Source organism: Bos javanicus, chromosome 15, assembly GCF_032452875.1.
Source record: "Bos javanicus breed banteng chromosome 15, ARS-OSU_banteng_1.0, whole genome shotgun sequence".
NCBI lineage: Eukaryota > Metazoa > Chordata > Mammalia > Artiodactyla > Bovidae > Bos > Bos javanicus.
In genome coordinates, this window is record NC_083882.1 from 80,013,884 (window position 1) to 80,035,788 (window position 21,905).

General features: G+C 37.5%; 2 protein-coding genes across 2 annotated transcripts; one reads left to right on the forward strand and one right to left on the reverse strand.

Annotated features, from left to right (window-relative positions):
* The first annotated feature begins 212 nt into the window (after window positions 1-212).
* On the forward strand, window positions 213-1,154 carry LOC133261480 (olfactory receptor 8K3-like). Its single transcript, XM_061439959.1, has one exon. The coding sequence runs from the start codon at window positions 213-215 to the stop codon at window positions 1,152-1,154; it is 942 nt and encodes a 313-aa protein (XP_061295943.1).
* Window positions 1,155-20,332: 19,178 nt separating this feature from the next.
* LOC133261481 (olfactory receptor 5J3-like) lies at window positions 20,333-21,360 on the reverse strand. The gene is given in 1 exon segment (XM_061439960.1): window positions 20,333-21,360. A coding segment is annotated over 1 exon segment (942 nt). The 5' UTR covers window positions 21,320-21,360; the 3' UTR covers window positions 20,333-20,377.
* Between the last annotated feature and the right edge of the window lie 545 nt (window positions 21,361-21,905).

Consider the following 21,905-nt stretch of genomic DNA (forward strand, 5'->3'; position numbering starts at 1 on the left):
TTGATTCAGGGATTGAACCCAGATCTCCTGAACTGCAGGCAGATTCTTTATTATCTGAGCCACGAGATGAGTTTATTTTCAAATATCCTAAACTGGAAAGTTTAATCTGTTTATACTAGCTTTGCATAGTGAAACTCTTCCAGATGATGATACATAGAACCTATTGACTATGTTGATATTTCTACCCAGAACAGGTTCTTTAATAAACCTGAATGGAAAGACTCAATGGAACAGGGTCGAGTGAATTCATCCTCATGGAAATTACTGACCGCCCTGAGCTGCAGGCTCCATTGTTTGGGCTCTTCCTCATCATCTACATGATCTCAGTGGTGGGCAACTTGGGCATGATCATCCTCACCAAGATGGACTCCAAGCTACAGACACCCATGTACTTCTTTCTTAGACACCTTGCTTTTACAGATCTTGGTTATTCTACAACTGTGGGACCCAAAATGTTAGTAAATTTTGTTGAGGATCAAAATATAATCTCCTATTACTCTTGTGCTATGCAGCTAGCTTTCTTTCTTGTGTTTATCATTAGTGAAATTTTTATTCTGTCAGCAATGTCTTATGACCGCTATGTGGCCATCTGTAACCCTCTTCTCTACCCAGTCATCATGTCACAAAGAGTATGCTGGATGCTGGTAGCGATCCCCTATGTCTACAGCACGTTTGTGTCTCTTCTCGTCACCGTAAAATTATTTAATTTATCTTTCTGTGGCTACAGAGTCATCAGTCATTTCTACTGTGATAGTCTTCCTTTGTTACCTTTGCTCTGCTCAAATACACATGAAGTAGAAATGATTATTCTGATTTTAGCTGGGTTTGATTTGATTTTCTCTCTTCTGATAGTTCTTGTGTCTTACCTTCTCATTCTTGTATCCATTCTCAGGATGAGCTCTGCTGAAGGCAGGCACAAGGCTTTCTCTACCTGTGGATCCCACTTGACTGTGGTCACAGTGTTCTATGGGACTTTACTATTTATGTATGTGCAACCAGAGTCCAGCCATTCCTTTGACACTGATAAAGTGGCTTCCATATTGTATACTCTCATTATCCCTATGTTGAATCCCTTAATCTACAGCTTGAGGAATAAAGATGTAAAATGTGCACTACATAGGGTGTGGAAAAAATCAGGCAACCTTTTTTATTAATATGCAATGCAATTTCTATAAACTGGTTATGGACTCTAAATTTCGTTCTATGTGCCTCCAAATTAAGTAGTGAGTATAAATATGTTCAACAATTATTTATAGATTATATTATATATACTAGGAAATTCCAACTGTTGCAAATAGATTAATGAACAAAATAGTAAAAAAAAAAAAAATTGCCTTAAGCATAAAAGACCAATTTTGTACATAAATTAAGTAAATGTCAGGAGAATGTGTTAGGTGGATATAGACAAAGAAATGACTGTCCAGGTTTCTGAATGTTTTCTCATCTTTTAGAAAAAAGTTACAGCATGTTGTGTGTGTCTGTGAGTTTTTTATTTTCTTTTGTTTTTGCCATCACACTTTCCCCAGTATGTTTCATCTGTGTATTTGAAGTCATCAATCACATTTGTTTTCGCAAATATTCTTATTCTTTACACTGAGACCCCACATTTTCTATCATTAATTCTTCTAATTCCTTATAAGAACCTATTCACCTATTAACTGAAAATATGGCAGAAAGTGAAGAAGAACTAAAGAGCCACTTGATGAAAGTGAAAGAGGAGAGTGAAAAAGTTGGCTTAAAGCTTACCATTCAGAAAACTAACATCATGGCATCCAGTCCCATCACTTCATGGGAAATAGATGGGGAAACAGTGGAAACAGTGGCAGACTTTTTTTTCTAGGCTCCAAAATCACTGGGCTGCAATCACAATGGTGATTGCAGCCGTGAAATTAAAAGATGCTTACTCCTTGGAAGGAAAGTTATGACCAACCTAGACAGCATATTAAAAAGCAGAGACATTACTTTGCCAACAAAGGTCCGTCTAGTCAAGGCTATGGTTTTTCCAGTGGTCATGTATGGATATGAGAGTTGGACTATAAAGAAAGCTGAGTGCCGAAGAATTGATGCTTTTGACTGTGGTGTTGGAGAAGACTCTGGAGAGTTCCTTGGACTGCAAGGAGATCCAACGAGTCCATTCTAAAGGAGCTCAGTCCTGGGTGTTCATTGGAATGACTGATGTTGAAGCTGAAACTTCACTATTTTGGTCACCTGATGCGAAGAGCTGACTCATTTGAAAAGACCCTGATGCTGGGATATATTGAGGGCAGGAGGAGAAGGGGACAACAGAGGATAAGATGGTTGGATGGCATCACCGACTCGATGGACATGGGTTTGGGTGAATTCTGGGAGTTGGTGATGGACAGGGAGGCCTGGCGTGCTGTGGTTCATGGGGTCACAAAGAGTTGGACACGACTGAGCGACTAAACTGAACTGAACTGATGTTGCAATTCAGCCATTCGTAAGTCCAACTGAAGCCTTATTTTGTCTCAATTCATGCATTTTGTTGAAATCAGAGGACATTTAAATCAAGATAAACTTTGGGATCCCTCAGTAGCTCCCAGATTGGTACTTCTTGTTCTCTCATGTGGCAATTCTTTCTTCATAACTGGTAGTTTGATTGAAGGGATACTAAAATAATTTTGTCCTTTTGAATAAAAATATTTATCCATGTTTAAAAGTAATGTTTTACTTTTTGCATTCTTGAGTAAGAGAAGCACTGATGAATTAATTGTATTGGTTCTCTTTCCTTGGGTTGATGCTTCCAATTTTTATCAACATTGTTTATGCAGTAAGTTTTAATTGACTTTCAGTATTTAACTGCACAATTCATTATTCTACTTGTGGGAAGCAAAGGGAAACAATCTCATTATTGGTACTATACCATATTTCAAAGGCCTGATACATGGCAGGGATGCAGTCATCTTGCTTTTTAAATTGACTTCTACATTTTCCCATGTGCTACCTTTTACTGTACTTAATAATTCTCCAACTTTACTGAGGTTATTAGTCTACACTATATGCTTTGTTCAGTATCTTGCAGTAAAATTATTTGTTTATCCCATGAAGCTTTAATAAAAATTTTTCACTGGAATACAATTTTTAAACAACATGACACAAAACAGCCAAGATGTCCTTTAACATATGTGGATTAAAAAAATATGGTATATCCAGAAAATGGATGATAGCTTTTTAAAAACATGTGCTGATGTTACTGTGAGTACAGAGGCAAAAATAAACAAATTAACAAATAATGCTGACCCAAAGCTTATAAAAATGCACTCAAAATGAAAAAGAAAATTAAGTATAAAATGCTAAACAATAAAATATTCAGATAAAGCAGTAAGGGAAAATCTATATCCAAGACCAAGGGCTAGTGGAAAGTTTGTATGACATCAAAACATAATCCAGATAATCCAATCAAAAATGATCAGAAGACATAGTCGTTTCTCAAAATAAGGCATACAGATGGTCAAGAGACAGATGAAAATCAGTGTTTCGGATTATTAGAAAAATGCAAGTCAGTCAAAAATTCAATGAGATATTACCTCACATCAGCCAGAATGGTTATCCTCAAAATATCCACTGCTGGGGTCCAGCCCCAGCAGGATCCCAGCAGGATCCCCAGTAGGGATACCCTCAGGATGAATGGCATTAGCAAGAGAGAAAGTAAAGGAGAGAGAAAGAGGCTGATATTCCTTGGTTTACACAGAAAGCCAATAAAGCCCCTGACACGGGACTTGCTCTGTTCATGGAGGCCTCAGGTGCCCGTTTGATGGAGTGAAAACGCAGAGCACTTTCTCGCTTAGAAGCCCGGGCAGGAAAGTGAACTCAGAGAGCCTCTGTGCTCCAGGGGATCAGCCTGAAAAAAAGAGAGAGAGAGAAAGAAAGAATGACACAGGGAGACCCAGCTTAGGTGGAACGGGTCTGCAGCTTTTTTTTTTTTTTCAAAAGGAGCTTTTATACCCTGAGTTACACATTTCCAGAAATGAAATATGCAGGGTCATTCAGAGTCAGCTCAACATTCCACCAGTTTGACCCTTATCGAAACCAGGCTCCCTTTTGCATACCTTTCCACTTACAAGGGTCTTCTGTTGTGTTCATTATCTTCTAGCCCTGTGGCCTGATAACATTTTATGACTCTTTCCTGACAAAGGTTGCTGCTGCTGCTAAGTCACCTCAGTCATGTCCGACTCTGTGCGACCCCAGAGATGGCAGCCCACCAGGCTCCTCCATCCCTGGGATTCTCCATACAAGAACACTGGAGTGGGTTGCCATTTCCTTTTCCACCTGACAAAGGTTGGTCAACCAGAAAACTTGTTTTCTCCTTTAAAGTGTTTTTCTTTAATTTTCCAATCTGCATCATCCTCATAAAGTACTAAAAAAAGTTACATTTCATAGAGCAAAAGTATAGTGGGTTACAACAAAGAAAGAACTTATTACCTCAAGGTCTTATGTTGCTAATGTCAAGGCTATTACTTATTTTTCTTACATTCCAACTATATTAATTAATGCATTCCCAGGCACACTGTGGATAAGGGATGTGGAGACTTGGCAGCAAGCATTGGATCAACAATGAAACCCTTCATCAGTACTACCTAATAATTTTTCATCCCTCAAAGGACTTTATGCTCATTAGGACTTTTAGAATGCTTAGGCTTCCTGTGCCTTTCATGGTTGGGGAGTTGTGAACAATTATGTGTGTTAGTTGCAAGAGTATGGATAAACCTGTCAAGCAAGCTAAAATGCCAACAGATGGGTTTGAATTGAAATACTCTTTTCATGCTCAGGAGAGTTATTAATTAGAGCCCTAAGTTGATCTTTTTCAGAGAAAGGTGGTCGGGGGATAGCCCCCTGTTAATGTCAGAAGAGTTGGTGAAAAGCATAATATAGTAAACAGTAGGGGTCGTGAAGAGTCGGCCAGGACTGAGCGACTTCACTTTCACTTTTCACTTTCGTGCGTTGGAGAAGGAAATGGCAACCCACTCCGGTGTTCTTGCCTGGAGAATCCCAGGGATGGGGGGCCTGGTGGACTGCCGTCTATGGGGTCGCACAGAGTCGGACACGACTGGAGTGACTTAGCAGCAGCAGCAGACAGACAGAGTTTGGTTTCAGGGTAGATGCTCGAGCAGGTCCAGGGAGTCCCTGAATCATGGCTGTAACCTAATCACATCTCCCTTTAATACTTCCCAGGCTAGGTTTAAGGAATTTGGAGATGTGGGCTTGAGTGGTACAGTTAAGGTATATAAGATTTTCACAAAAATTTGTTGGGGTCCCTGGCTAAAGAGGAAACCCTGTCTCGGACCCACCGGTGTAATAAACTGCACTCCACTATCCATGCTGTCCTTCTGAGTGGGTTTGTTTACTGGAGTATTTGGCTATAACAATAGAACTCTTTCATGTTTCAGTATTTTAATTATCTGCAGAATGTAGGCTAAATCTGAAAAGAATAAATAGAAAGACACTAATTTAACTTACCAAAGATAGAAACGTTTAGGGTATCAGTTTATGTAGGATACTCATATGTATATTTTCATGGTTTCTTACTGTCTTATTGGACATGAAATCAGTTAACGTTTTTTTTTTTTTTTTCCTGAGAGTCAGATTGATCAAAACTTTAATGATAGATAACTGAAGATCTTTCCAGATTAAAAAATGCCCAAATAAAACTTAATACAAAGCAAACATATTTTGCTTTGTAAAATATGGAAAAAAGAAACAACGGTTTTATGTATTTAATTCTCTTCTCAAAGAGAACAAATTGGAAAGAAAGGGCAGGTACACGTATATACATATGCAGGTTTTTGTTTTAATGAGGTCAGATTCCTATAGTTGAAATGCTGATTACCCTAAAGCAACAAGAACAACACAATTACACTTTGAATTGCATCCCAGTTTCTCAAGGGATCTTCTCAGGGTACCTCAGTGGAACTGTTTTTGTATGTATGTGTGTGTGTGTGTGTTTGTTGTTTGTTTGTTTTAATATGTGCAATATAAAAAAATGTTACAAAGGGTGGAAATGGACAAAACCAAAGCTTAAAGAAATGGACAAATTCTTAGAAAAGTACAACTTTCCAAAACTCGACCAGGAAGAAATAGAAAATCTTAACAGACCCATCACAAGCACGGAAATTGAAACTGTAATCAAAAATCTTCCAGCAAACAAAAGCCCAGGTCCAGACAGCTTCACAGCTGAATTCTACCAAAAATTTAGAGAAGAGCTAACACCTATCCTTCTCAAACTCTTCCAGAAAATTGCAGAGGAAGGTAAACTTCCAAACTCATTCTATGAGGCCACCATCACCCTAATACCAAAACCTGACAAAGATCCCACAAAAAAAGAAAACTACAGGCCAATATCACTGATGAACACAGATGCAAAAATCCTTAACAAAATTCTAGCAATCATAATCCAACAACACATTAAAAAGATCATACACCATGACCAAGTGGGCTTTATCCCAGGGATGCAAGGATTCTTCAATATCCGCAAATCAATCAATGTAATACACCACATTAACAAAAAATAGTAGAATTATTGATTATAAGTAACTTGCATAACATGGAAAGAATTTCATTAAGATATAATATGGACTGAACCTACCCTTTGCAAGGAAAAATTGCATAAGTAAAATTGGCTTCACAAGGCTATTGTGTCTAGAAGCGTCTTAGGAAGTGACATCTTACCACCTATATCTATACAATTCTGTTTAGAGCCCAATTCTGCATTTGATATCACAGGTAGAATGAACATGTGTTACTCCTATCTGGAGTGATGTTTAGCTTCAATAGTCTCATTTATTTCACAAATAGTTCTTGAATGAAAAAGTCAAGCTGGACATTGTGTTAGGCACAAATAGCCAGGGATTATAAAAATCAAACAGGTAAGCAAACATGGTTGGCTATCCATTACTAACAAATGGAAGACAAGTTGTAACTCCATGCTCCTCAAAATTATTTTAAAAGATAACATATTGAAATGCTAAACATAAATGTAAAATATTCTATAACATTTGCAGGTTACAAAAAATGAACGAAATGATCAGGCTCAAAAGGAAGAAAAAGAAGTAAATCAGAAGTAAACATAGGTGCTGACATCATGGCTCTCCTATAGGCTTTACAAAACTTTTTAACTTCATAATTGAGACTAAGTTTAAAAAATGCAAAGCCTTTGAGAATAAGAGCAACATAAGATCCCATTAAAATCTATATATAAATTCATTACCTTTAAAACTGACATTTTCATTATCAGTGTTAATTAAATAAAATTGCCTACCCACAAAAATCATAAGTAACTTTATCTATCATGTTTGGATATCTGGTTAGGAAAAAATCCCCATGTAGAATCAACTGTCACAGCCTTTCCTCACATGGGTTAAGTCTGGATTTTGCTGTCTGCACAAGTGAGGCTCCTTCAAGCTAGAAATTAAAATATAGCAGACTGAGTTGGTAGCACTGAGAGATCCCTAACAGAGTCAGTCTTCCAGGAATATCACAGAGATGTCCTGTTTAATGTATTTTTATCATCCAATTGCAAATAAAAATGAGAAAGAACATCTTCAAATTTCTGAGACACAAACTGAGAGAAAAATAAAGGGGCTGTTATTTCAACCCACTAAACTTTTGGGTACTTTGTTATGTAGCATCTTTATCAGAACAATAAAAATTGATTGATGAAAACCATTGATTAAGTTGACTTGATTGAAGGTAATAAATTTGAACTCTGTTCATCAAAATACAGAAAGAAAATAGATAACAGGGAGAATTTTATTGAAACATGAAACCAATAAAGGACAATATCCAAAATATGCAAAGAACTCCCATTGCTTGCAAAAGCAATACTTTCTAAAGAATTTAATATAATCTATACCAAACTATATCAGCTATAAATTCCATAGGCATGACCAGAACAAAATAATAACCAAGTATTTGAAAATATATCAATCAGTTCAGTTCCAGTTCCGTTCAGTCACTCAGTCATGTCCAAATCTTTGTGACCCCATGGACCGCAGCATGCCAGGCCTCCCTGTCTATTACCAACTCCTGGAGTTTACCCAAACTCATGTCCACTGAGTCGGTGATGCCATTCAACCATCTCATCCTCTGTCGTCCGCTTCTCCTCCTGCTTTCAATCTTTCCCAGCATCAGAGTCTTTTCAAATGAACCAGCTCTTCGCATCAGGTGGCAACAGTAGTGGAGTTTCAGCTTCAGCATCAGTCCTTCCAGTGAATATTCAGGACTGATTTCCTTCAGGATGGACTGGATGGATCTCCTCACAGTCCAATGGACTCTCAAGGGTCTTCTCCAATACCATAGTTCAAAAGCATCAATTCTTCAGTGCTCAGCGTTCTTTATAGTCCAACTCTCATGTCCATATATGACTACTGGAAAAACCATAGCTTTGACTAGAAGGACCTTTGTTGGCAAAATAATGTCTCTGCTTTTTAATATGCTGTCTAGGTTGGTCATAACTTTCCCTCCAAAGAACAAGCATCTTTTAATTTCACAGCTGCAATCACCATCTGCAGTGATTTTTGAGCCCCCCCAAATAAAGTCAGCCACTGTTTCCCCATCTATTTGCCAATAAAAATACTAGAGTAACTAGAAAAATACATTGAAATTTTATATATGAATATTAACATAAATATGAGCTATATGTTAAGGGAATGTAAAGACAAGACAGGAAATGTCGACAGATAATTGTCTTGGATTGCAAACTAGCCCCCATACATGGAGGGCAAATAGAGGCAGCAGAAAGAGTCTGACCACTCCAGATGGAAGGTGGAAGGTTTAATAAACAAGGGACATTAACAAATGAGCTTGTCTTGGGAGACTAAATTTTTGTAAATCGCCACCCAACCTGCCAGAATCTTAAAATTTATGGAGAGACCTTAACTGGATTCAGTCATATATTCAGTCCAGATTATCTCAACAGCACCTTCCTCTCTCAGGGCAGTGTCCCTAAACAATGCCTGTTATAGGAATGCTGGGCAAAACATATATTCCCAGGATGAGGGGTGGTGAGGAACATCCACTATCTGGGTCCAGCTCACCATCAACGCCCAATCATATCCTCTGGAATAACTCCTCAAACAAGCTGGAAACTATAAACATCTGTTTAAATGAAATTTCTGCTTCTGTATAGGTAAAGGTAAGTTAGTATCTCTATGGTAGAGAGGTAGAAAATGCTAAATTGCTATGGGGCAATGGTCCAACTAACAAACTTTAATGTTACATAACTTTTAGAATCCTAATTTAAGGCTTTGTGACTGTAAAAATACTTATTTTTATATAAACTCTAATTTCTACTGGAGATGTTTTTCAAAACAAGTGAGAAACTCCAGTCATTCCTCCCCCACACACACACCCCGGGGAGTATTTGCCTAATCCTAAATGTATTACTGGGTCAATTTATCCAGATTGGGAATCTCTGATGGGAAAGTGAAAAACTGTAAAGAATGTGTTGACCAACACTAATATGAAAAATATGAAATTAAAAGAAATTCAAAACTGTGTCAGGTTATTTCCATGAAGCATTTTTGATACTGTAAATGGTTTAGAGACATAGACTAAACCTATGAAAGACAAAGTTAATTATACTTCAGTTATATCTGTGCATTAGAAATAGAATTCCATCAATATGTATTGATTATAAAATTTATATGAAAAGTATAAAGAGTCAGTCAAGAGTAACTAAATCCTTCTGAAAAAGAAGACCAAGGGACATGTTCCAGTTCACACAGATACTAAGACACAGTGGCTAGAGTGTTTGATAAACTGTAATATTGGCACAGGGATAGATCAATAGAATTCCGGAGTAACACTGAATGAGAATTGTTTTCCACATATATATGAATCCCTAAATTAGGAAGAATTGATACAAAACAGAAAATAGCTGCTCTTCTTGATAAATGGTGCTGAATATTTGTGTATTTGTATATAAAAGCAAGGAAAAACATAACCTTTTTAGAAGATAATATATCTCATTAGACTCAGGGTAGAAAATACTAACAGTAAAGAAAAATATATATATATATAAATTTATCCTACACTGAAATTTTACATGTTTTGTTGTCAAAATGGGCTTCCCTCATAGCTCAGTTGGTAAAAAAAAAAAATCCTCCTGCAGTGCAAGAGACCCTGGTTCCATTCCTGGGTCAGGAAGATACCCTGGAGAAGGGAAAGGCTACCCACTCCAGTATTCTGGCCTGGAGAACTCCATGGACTGTATAGTCCATGGGATTGCAAAGAGTCAGACATGACTGAGCGATTGTGCAACTTTCACTTGTTGTCAAAAGAGGAAATAAAGACAAGACAAACCTTGATGGGAGAGTATATTTCTGATAGATGCAACTAACAAGAAGTTGGGGTCCGATCACATCACTCCATGGCAAATAGATTTGGAAAAAAGTAGAAACAGTGGCAGATTTGTTTTTCTTGGACTCCAAAATCACTGAGGTATGGGACTGCAGCCACAAAATTAAAAGACACTTGACCCTTGAAAGAAAATCTATGACAAACCTAGACAGCATATGAAAAAGCAGAGACATTACTTTGCCAACAAAGGTTCATATAGTCAAAGTTATAGCTTTTCCAGTAATCATGTAGAGATGTGAGAGTTGGGCCATAAAGAAGGCTGGGTGCTGAATAACTGACCCTTTTGAATTGTGGTGCTGGAGAAGACTCTTGAGAGTTACTTGGATAGCAAGGAGATCAAATCAGTGAATTCTAAAGGAAATCAATCCAGATATGAAGAGCTGACTCATTTTAAAAGACCCTGATATTGGAAGGATGGCATGCCCCCTGCAAAATGTATGGGCAAAGACAACCACTTTTACAATATTTTGTAATTATTTTTCATAGGAAAGGTAAAAATTGCTTTTTCTGCTTCAAATCCTGTCATCCTTGCTGGCATATTGATTATGTCTTCATTGTCAAGTATGAACTAGTGAATGTAAGCTTGTTTAACTATTTTAAACACTTTCTCATTTGTTTTAAAAATCCCAATCTGTATCTTTCTGATATCAGTAGTTAATAAAGACTCTAAAATTACTGAAAACTGTCCATAGTATAACTAATTTTTATTTTCAAAATTTGTTGAAATAATATTCACAGGAACTTTGGTAACAGATAATCATTTCTAAAATGATGGGGAGTTTTGAAGTTACATAATCAAGTAAACCATCATTGCAGAATAGAAACTGTCATCCAGCAGTAACACCCATCCTGTAATTTAAAGATTGCTAGAGTTTTTTTCTTTTCTTCTTCTTCTTTTTTTTTTAATCTTGAAAGAATATAAAGTAGGTTCTAAAAATCAGAGTTGAATGGGAAGGGTGCTGAAAGGGTGCTGAATTATATCTACTCTCAAATTCCAAATATGTGTCTATCTTTATACTAGGCCTTTTTTAGGAAGAGAACATGCAAATTGAAAATTACAATAGTGTCATTTTCCAACAACCCAACATTTTTGTTGATGTCATGGATGTCCAAGAACAAGAAGAAAAGTAAGAAAATCACTACTAGTTAGAAAATCTCATTTGGAATCATAGTGTCCTTTTTGCTAATATAGGGATTTACCAATATTTAATTTTTTTTTAATTTTATTTTATTTTTAAACTTTACATAATTGTATTAGTTTTGCCAAATATCAAAAAGAATCCACCACAGGTATACATGTGTTCCCCATCCTGAACCCTCCTCCCTCCTCCCTCCCCATACCATCCCTCTGGGCCGTCCCAGTGCACTAGCCCCAAGCATCCAGTATCATGCATCGAACCTGGACTGACAACTCGTTTCATACATGATATTTTACATGTTTCAATGCCATTCTCCCAAATCTTCCCACCCTCTCCCTCTCCCACAGAGTCCATAAGACTGTTATATACATCAGTGTCTCTTTTGCTGTCTCGTACACAGGGTTATTGTTACCATCTTTCTAAATTCCATATATATGCATTAGTATACTGTATTGGTATTTTTCTTTCTGGCTTACTTCACTCTGTATAATAGGCTCCAGTTTAATCCACTTCATTAAAACTGATTTAAATGTATTCTTTTTAATGGATGAGTAATACTCCATTGTGTATATGTACCACTGCTTTCTTATCCATTCATCTGCTGATGGACATCTAGGTTGCTTCCATGTCCTGGCTATTATAAACAGTGCTGTGATGAACATTGGGGTACACGTGTCTCTTTCCCTTCTGGTTTCCTCAGTGTGTATGCCCAGCAGTGGGATTACGGGATCATAAGGCAGTTCTATTTTCAGTTTTTTAAGGAATCTCCACACTGTCCTCCATAGTGGCTGTACTAGTTTGCATTCCCACCAACAGTGTAAGAGGATTCCCTTTTCTCCACACCCTCTCCAGCATTTATTTGTAGACTTTTTTGGGTTGCAGCCATGCTGACTGGTGTGAGATGGTACCTCATTGTGGTTTTGATTTGCATTTCTCTGATAATGAGTGATGTTGAGCATCTTTTCATGTGTTTGTTAGCCATCTGTATGTCTTCTTTGGAGAAATGTCTATTTAGTTCTTTGGCCCATTTTTTGATTGGGTCATTTATTTTTCTGGAGTTGAGCTGTAGGAGTTGCTTGTATATTTTTTGAGATTAGTTGTTTGTCAGTTGCTTCATTTGCTATTATTTTCTCCCATTCTGAAGGCTGTCTTTTCACCTTGCTGATAATTTCCTTTGTTGTGCAGAAGCTTTTAAGGTTAATTAGGTCCCATTTGTTTATTTTTGCTTTTATTTCCAATATTCTGGGAGGTGGGTCATAAAGGATCCTGCTGTGATGTATGTCAGAGCGTGTTTTGCCTATGTTCTCCTCTAGGAGTGTTATAGTTTCTGGTCTTAACGTTTAGATCTTTAATCCATTTTGAGTTTATTTTTGTGTATGGTGTTAGAAAGTGTTCTAGTTTCATTCTTTTACAAGTGGTTGACCAGATTTCCCAGCACCAATTGTTAAAGAGACTATCTTTAATCCATCGTATATTCTTGCCTCCTTTGTCAAAGATAAGGTGTCCATATGTGCGTGGATTTATCTCTGGGCTTTCTATTTTGTTCCATTGATCTATAATTCTGTCTTTGTGCCAGTACCATACTGTCTTGATAACTGTGGCTTTGTAGTACAGCCTGAAGTCAGGTAGGTTGATTCCTCCAGTTCCATTCTTCTTTCTCAAGATTGCTTTGGCTATTCGAGGTTTTTTGTATTTCCATACAAATTGTGAAATTATTTGTTCTAGCTCTGTGAAGAATACCTTTGGTAGCTTGATAGGGATTGCATTGAATCTATAAATTGCTTTGGGTAGTATACTCATTTTCACTATATTGAATCTTACAATCCATGAACATGGTATATTTCTCCATCTATTAGTGTCCTCTTTGATTTTTTTCACTAGTGTTTTATAGTTTTCTATATATAGGTCTTTAGTTTCTTTATGTAGATATATACCTAAGTATTTTATTCTTTCCGTTGCAATGGTGAATGGAATTGTTTCCTTAATTTCTCTTTCTGTTTTCTCATTATTAGTGTATAGGAATGCAAGGGATTTCTGTGTGTTGATTTTATATCCTGCAACTTTTCTATAGTCACTGATTAGTTCTAGTAATTTTCTGGTGGAGTTTTAGGGCTTTCTATGTAGAGGATCATGTCATCTGCAAACAGTGTATGTTTTACTTCTTCTTTTCCAATTTGGATTCCTTTTATTTCTTTTTCTGCTCTGATTGCTGTGGCCAAAACTTTCAAAAATATGTTGACTAGTAGTGGTGAAAGTGGGCACCCTTGTCTTGTTCCTGTCTTTAGAGGAAATGCTTTCAATTTTTCACCATTGAGGATAATGTTTGCTGTGGGTTTGTCATATATACCTTTTATTATGTTGAGGTATGTTCCTTCTATTCCTGCTTTCTGGAGAGTTTTTATCATAAATGGATGATGCATTTTGTCAAAGGCTTTCTCTGCATCTATTGAGATAATCATAAGGTTTTTATTTTTCAATTTTTTAATGTGGTGTATTACATTGATTGATTTGTGGATATTGAAGAATCCTTGAATCCCTGGGATAAAGCCCACTTGGTCATGGTGTATGATCTTTTTAATGTGTTGTTGGATTCTGATTGCTAGAATTTTGTTAAGGATTTTTGCATCTATGTTCATCAGTGATATTGGCCTGTAGTTTTCTTTTTTTGTGGGATCTTTGTCAGGTTTTGGTATTAGGGTGATGGTGGCCTCATAGAATGAGTTTGGAAGTTTACCTTCCTCTGCAATTTTCTGGAAGAGTTTGAGTAGGATAGGTGTTAGCTCTTCTCTAAAGTTTTGGTAGAATTCAGCTGTGAAGCCGTCTGGACCTGGGCTTTTGTTTGCTGGAAGATTTTTGATTACAGTTTCAATTTCCATGCTTGTGATGGGTCTGTTAAGATTTTCTATTTCTTCCTGGTCAAGTTTTGGAAAGTTGTACTTTTCTAAGAATTTGTCCATTTCTTCCACGTTGTCCATTGTATTGCCATATAATTGTTGATAGTAGTCTCTTATGATCCTTTGCATTTCCGTGTTGTCTGTTGTGATCTCGCCATTTTCGTTTCTAATTTTATTGATTTGATTTTTCTCCTTGGTTTCTTGATGAGTCTGGCTAATGGTTGTCAATTTTATTTATCCTTTCAAAGAACCAGCTTTTGGTTTTGTTGATTTTTGCTATGGTCTCTTTTGTTTCTTTTGCATTTATTTCTGCTCTAATTTTTAAGATTTCTTTCCTTCTACTAACCCTGGGGTTCTTCATTTCTTCCTTTTCTAGTTACTTTAGCTGTAGAGTTAGGTTATTTATTTGACTTTTTTCTTGTTTCTTGAGGTCTGCCTGTATTGCTATGAACTTTCCCCTTAGGACTGCTTTTACCGTGTCCCACAGGTTTTGGGTTGTTGTGTTTTCATTTTCATTCGTTTCTATGCAAATTTTGATTTCTTTTTAGATTTCTTCTGTGATTTGTTGGTTATTCAGCAGCGTGTTGTTCAGCCTCCATATGTTGGAATTTTTAATAGTTTTTCTCCTGTAATTGAGGTCTAATCTTATTGCATTGTGGTCAGAAAAGATGCTTGGAATGATTTCTATTTTTTTGAATTTACCAAGGCTAGCTTTATGGCCCAGGATGTGATCTATCCTCGAGAAAGTTCCGTGTGCGCTTGAGAAAAAGGTGAAATTCATTGTTTTGAGATGAAATGTCCTATAGATATCAATTAGGTCTAACTGGCCTATTGTATTGTTTAAAGTTTGTGTTTTCTTGTTAATTTTCTGTTTAGTTGATCTATCCATAGGTGTGAGTGGGGTATTAAAGTCTCCCACTATTATTGTGTTGTTGTTAATTTCTCCTTTCATACTTGTTAGCATTTGTCTTACATACTGCGGTGCTCCCGTGTTGGGTGCATATATATTTATAATTGTTATATCTTCTTCTTGGATTGATCCTTTGATCATTATGTAGTGACCTTCTTTGTCTCTTTTCACAGCCTTTGTTTTAAAGTCTATTTTATCTGATATGAGTATTGCTACTCCTGCTTTCTTTTGGTCCCTATTTGCATGGAAAATCTTTTTACAGCCCTTCACTTTCAGTCTGTATGTGTCCCCTGTTTTGAGGTGGGTCTCTTGTAGACAACATATGCAGGGGTCTTGTTTTTGTATCCATTCAGCTAGTCTTTGTCTTTTGGTTGGGGCATTCAACCCATTTACGTTTAGGGTAATTACTGATAAGTATGATCTGGTTGCCATTTACTTTATTGTTTTGGGTTCGAATTTATACCCCGTTTTTGTGTTTCCTGTCTAGAGAATATCCTTTAGTATTTGTTGGAGAGCTGGTTTGGTGGTGCAGAATTCTCTCAGCTTTTGCTTGTCTGAAAAGCTTTTGATTTCTCCTTCATATTTGAATCAGATCCTTGCTGGGTACAATAATCTGGGCTGTAGGTTATTTTCTTTCATCATTTTAAGTATATCTTGCCATTCCTTCCTGGCTTGAAGAGTTTCTATTGAAAGATCAGCTCTTATCCTTATGGGAATTCCCTTGTGTGTTATTTGTTGTTTTTCCCTTGCTGCTTTTAATATTTGTTCTTTGTGTTTGATCTTTGTTAATATGATTAATATGTGTCTTGGGGTGTTTTGCCTTGGGTTTATCCTGTTTGGGACTCTCTGGCTTTCTTGGACTTGGGTGATTATTTCCTTCCTCATTTTAGGGAAGTTTTCAACTATTATCTCCTCAAGTATTTTCTCATGGTCTTTCTTTTTGTTTTCTTCTTCTGGGACCCCTATGATTCGAATGTTGTAGCATTTAATATTGTCCTGGAGGTCTCTGAGATTGTCCTCATTTCTTTAATTCGTTTTTCTTTTATCCTCTCTGATTCATTTATTTCTACCATTCTATCTTCTAATTCACTAATCCTATCCTCTGCTTCTGTTATTCTACTATTTGTTGCCTCCAGAGTGTTTTTAATTTCATTTATTGCATTATTCATTATATATTGACTCTCTTTTATTTCTTCTAGGTCCTTGTTAAACCTTTCTTGCATCCTCTCAATCCTTGTCTCCAGGCTATTTATCTGTGATTCCATTTTGTTTTCAAGATTTTGGATCAGTTTCACTATCATTATTCGGAATTCTTTATCAGGTAGATTCCCTATCTCTTCCTCTTTTGTTAGATTTGGTGGGCATTTATCCTATTCCTTTATCTGCTTGGTATTCCTCTGTCTCTTCATCTTGTTTAAATTGCTGAGTTTGGGATGTCCTTTCAGTATTCTGGCAGTTTGTGGAGTTCTCTTTATTGTGGTGTTTCCTTGCTGTGTTTGGGTTTGTACAGGTGGCTTATCAAGGTGTCCTGGTTAGGGAAGTTTGTGTCGGTGTTCTGGTGGGTGGAGCTGTATTTCTTCTCTCTGGAGTGCAATGAAATGTCCAGTAATGAGTTATGAGATGTCTATGGTTTTGGGGTGACTTTGGGCAGCCTGTATCTTGAAGCTCAGGGCTGTGTTCCTTTGTTGCTGGAGAATTTGCTTGGTGTGTCTTGCCCTGGAACTCATTGGCCCTTGTGTGGTGTTTGGTTTCAGTGTTGGTATGGAGGCGTTTGATGAGCTCCTGTCAATTAATGTTCCTTGGAGTCAGGAGTTCCCTGGAGTCAGAGTTTGGACTTAAGCCTCCTGCTCCATTTATCGGTCTTATTTTTACAGTAGTTTCAAAACTTCTCCTTCTATACAGCACCATTTATAAAACATCTACATTAAAGATGAAAAGTTTCTATACCATGAGGGTCACCCAGAGAGGTTCACAGCATTACATGGAGAAGAGAAGGAGGAGGGAATTAGATGTTACCTGAATGAGATGAGGTGGAATCAATAGAGGAGAGAGTGGGCTAGCCAGTAATCACTTCCTTATGTGCACTCCACAACTGGACCACTCAGAGATGTTCATGGAGTTATACAGAGAAGAGAAGAAGGAGGAAGGTGACAGAGGTGGCCAGAAGGATAAAAGGGGGGAATGAAAAGGGGGGAGGCAGATCCAACCAGTAATCAGTTCCCTAAGTGTTCTCCACCGTCTGGAACACACAGAAATTCACAGAGTTGGGTAGAGTAGAGAGGGGTTAGGGAGGAGACACAGGCGACCTGGTGGAGAAAAAGGAGAGTCCAAAAGGAGAGAGAGCAGTCAAGCCAGTAATCTCACTTCCTAGTGAAAAATGGGTACTGAAGATTGGGTTCTTAAAGGTACCATATTGGTAACAAATACATAAAAGCAAAAATTAAAAATCTAGAGTAGAGTTTGGAATTTCAAAAATATGATGTTAAAGAAAAGAAGAAGGAAAAGAAAGAGAGAAAAAACGAACAAAGGAAATCAAACAAGGTTGCGAAAATTATAAAGAAAATACAGGTACAAAATTGATAACTAATACCAAAAAGCAAAAATTAAAAATCTACAGTAGAGTTTGGAATTTCAAAAATACAATGTTAAAAAAAAAGGAAGAAGAAAAATGAAGAGATAAAACAAACAAACAAACAAAAACAAATAATGTCGCAAAAATTATAAAGAAAATACAGGTACAATATTGATATCAAATACCAAAAAGCATAAATTAAAAATCTAGAGTAGAATTTGGAATTTCAGGTATACAATGTTATATAAAATAAGAAGAGAAAGAAACAGAGGAAAGAAAAAAAAAGTCACAGAAATTATAAAAAAACTATAGGTACAAAATTGATAACTTATACCAAGAAGCTAAAATTAAAAATCTGGAGTAGAGTTTGGAATTTCAAAAATACAATGTTAAAGAAAAGAAGAAAACAAACAAACAAACAAACAAAGAAAAAACAAAACAAGGTCAAAAAATTATGAAATATATATATATGAAGTTTGCTGAAGAAGAAAAAAATAGTTTTTTTTTTTTTTTTTTTGCAAAGTAATAGGTTATAAAAGTGAAAATTGAAGGAACAATAGAGGACTTAACATTAAAAAAAAATAAAAAATAATAATGATCGTAAAAATAGTAAAAATATATCTAGGACTTTGTCTGGTTTTGTTGTGAGTATTGTGGGTTCAGTTCATTTTTGGCTATTTCCTTGGTCCGACTTATATTTCTCAAGATCTATAGGCCCCTTCCTATGTAGTCCGTAGTAACCACAGGGTTTTAATCTACTGCCTGTAGCTTCCAAGGCATTTCCCTCTGTTATAGCTTCTTCTGTTTGCTGGTCTCTTCAGTGTCTGGTTTCCGCCCTGACACAAAGGGGACGGTGGAGGACACTTTTTTTTTTTTTTTTTTTCAGGCTCACTTGTTCAGTCCCGCTGTGGGGAGGGAGGGAGGGATGCTGCAAACAATAACACTGGCATGTGCTCGCAGTGCCTCAGCCACACTGGGTCTGCCCCCGCTCACGGCGCGTGTAGCCTCCATGTCCACACTGCTCGGGCTCTACGTTATTCCGCCGGGAACAATCCGAGGCCGGCCCTGGGCTGCATGCGCCTCCCAGGTCCAAGCCGCTCAGGTTCAGCCACTCGGGTAGTCCTCAGAGGCGTAGACTCAGTTGGGCCTGCGTTTTGTGCTCTTCCCAGGTCCGAGCAGCTCAGGTGATGAGGTGTTTGGTGAGCACCAATGCTGCGACTTATCGCCTCCCCACCACTCGGTTATCTGGGTGTACAACCGGCGCACCTTCTCAGGCAGATGTTGACCATCCAGACCCCCAAGAAGTTTTAGTTAGCAAAGAAGCCTGCTTACAGTTTTATAGATAATGTCTCTCTGGGGCTGCGATTGCCCCCTTTCGGCTCTGGCTGCCTGTCACCAGAGGGGGAAGGTCTGCAGCCGGCTATCTCTGTTCAGTCCTTTGTTCCGTGCGCGGGCCTGGCGGTGTCTTAGGTTAGGGCTGGCTTTTCACGTGGTAGATATCCCGCAGTCTGGTTTGCTAGCCCAAATTATTTCGCTCAGATAGCGCTCAGGGTATTGAGGCCAGATTCTTACTCTAAGCAATGCAGCCCGCGCCACGCCTCCCTGCCCAGCCCCCGCTTGCTAATGGCGTGTGCAGGCCTCTGTGCTGCTTCTCTGCTGGGGGAGTTACTGTAGGGCTCACAATCTGCAAGTTTTAATTGTTTATTTATTTTTTCTCCCTGTTATGTTGCCCTCTGTGCTTCCAAAGCTCGGCACAGATTCGGCAGTGAGAAGGTTTCCTAGTGTTTGGAAACTTCTCTCTTTTTAAGACTCCCTTCCTGGGATGGAACTCCGTCCGTCCCTCTTTTGTCTCTTTTTTTGTCTTTTATATTTTTTCCTACCTCCTTTCGAAGGGTTGGGTTGCTTTTCTGGGTGCCTGATGTCCTCTGCTGGATTTTGTGGGATTTACTCGATGTTTAAATGCTCTTTTGGTGAATTTGTGGGGGAGAAAGTGTTCTCCCCATCCTACTCCTCTGCCATCTTGGCTCCTCCCCCTATATTTAAAATTTTAATACAAGCTTTAAGAGGTAAAGAAAATGCCATGTATAAAGTTATTTTCATTTCTGAGTCAATACATTTAAGTATTTTATAAAAATATTTCATTCTTTATATCTCCAATAGTATACACACATTCACAAACTTTGTTTTCCAAATTTCAGAGAAGATGCATGTAATTCTATGAATTGATAAAATAAATTTATTAAAATCATTTTATTAAAAGTGATTAGTACAGATATTATTAACCTGAGTTTTTAGTTTGGCTTTTTAAAAATTGACTTATGCATAAAATCACTTCTGATTTCTAGTCTCAGTTTCTCATGTGAAAAGGACTACACAGAATGACATAATTTGTCCTATACTTAGAAGCTCTAGAATTCATTGAATTCATGTGGATGTTGGTAAAGGAAGAATTGACTGATTCACTGCTATAGGGCTAAATAATGTGAAATTAGCATGACCAATATTTTATTTCTATGGCCCTTCTCACAGCAGCCTTTACCTCTTTGTTTCTCAGACTGTAAATCAGTGGGTTTAACATGGGAATCACTAGTGTATAGAACACTGAAACCACCTTCTCTTGTTCTACAGAATACTGGGAACTTGGCTGAATGTAATTAAAACTCAAGGTGCTGTAGAATATGGTCACAGTGGTCAGGTGAGAGGCACAGGTGGAGAAGGCTTTTTGTCTGCCTGCTGCTGAGCGGATCCTCAGGATAGCAACAGCAATGAAGGTGTAGGAAATGATCACAATCAAGAAGGTGGCCATGGCAATGACTCCAGAGGAGGTTAGGAGCAACAGCTCGTTCATGGAGGTATCAGAACATGACAACTTCAGCAGTGGGGGGACATCACAGAAGAAGTGACTGATGACATTGGACCTGCAGAAAGACAATCTCCCAAAGCTGATGGTGTGGGTCAGTGAGTTAATCATTCCACCAATGAGTGATCCAGTGACCAGTCCTACAGACTTCCTCTTAGACATAGCTGCAGCATAAAGCAAAGGGTTGACAATGGCTACATAATAGTCATAAGCCATCATGGACAGCAAGAAGCCTTCTATGGTGATGAACACCCCAAAAAACAAATGCTGCACTATGCAGGCAGAGAAGGAGATGGTTTGCCTCACAACTAGGAAGCTGATCAGCAATTTTGGTGCAATAACAGATGAATAACAGGCATCCACAGATGAAAGGCAGCTGAGGAAAAAGTACATGAGTGTGCGGAGCTTGGGGGTGACTTAGATTAAGAAGATCATCATGCCCAGATTCCCCACCAAAGTAATAGCATAAATCACCAGGAACAACACAAATAAAACAACTTTCAGTTCAGTATTGTCTGTCAGTCCCAAAAGAATAAATTCAGTAACAACCGTAAAATTCTTTGCGGCCATTTAATTCCTTAATCTTGAAATCTGTAAGTAAAACAGATGTGGGGATTAGAATGTATACAGGAGAATCTGGTGTTTAATATTAAAGACTTTGAGAGATATGTATAGGCTTCTGTCCTTGGAAAAATAAATTATTTTGCCGAACCAAAATATTTATTTATTTATTTTTATTTTTTTCATTTAGTGCTAGTTATAATTCTACTCCATAAGCAAATATATGAAAATTCATTTTGGCTCTCAAAAATCTAATTCTGTCTCCAAGTGTCTGCCTCTATGAGAAAGTGATACTGGCTTGAAGGACACTGATCGAAAATATAAGGAATTCACAAAATTAAACTTTATCCTTCTTTAAAAGCCTTCATTTTTAAAGGAGTAAATTACAAGAAGATCTTTAGTCAGCTGTACTATTATCTCCATTGTTAATCTATAAAAGCACTATGATATAGCCAGATAAAAGCAAAGCTGTGAGATGGAGTCCTGACCTCCAAAGATGCCATGATGCTCTTTAAGGTGCATAAATCTCTGGCCTTTTATGACACTTCGTTATAAGCATCACAGAGAGAGACCCTCAGTGAAATCACACAAGGGT

Bases quoted from the DNA above. Each gene is read 5' to 3' on its own strand.
- LOC133261480 (XM_061439959.1), top strand. From the start codon at position 213: ATGGAAAGACTCAATGGAACAGGGTCGAGTGAATTCATCCTCATGGAA.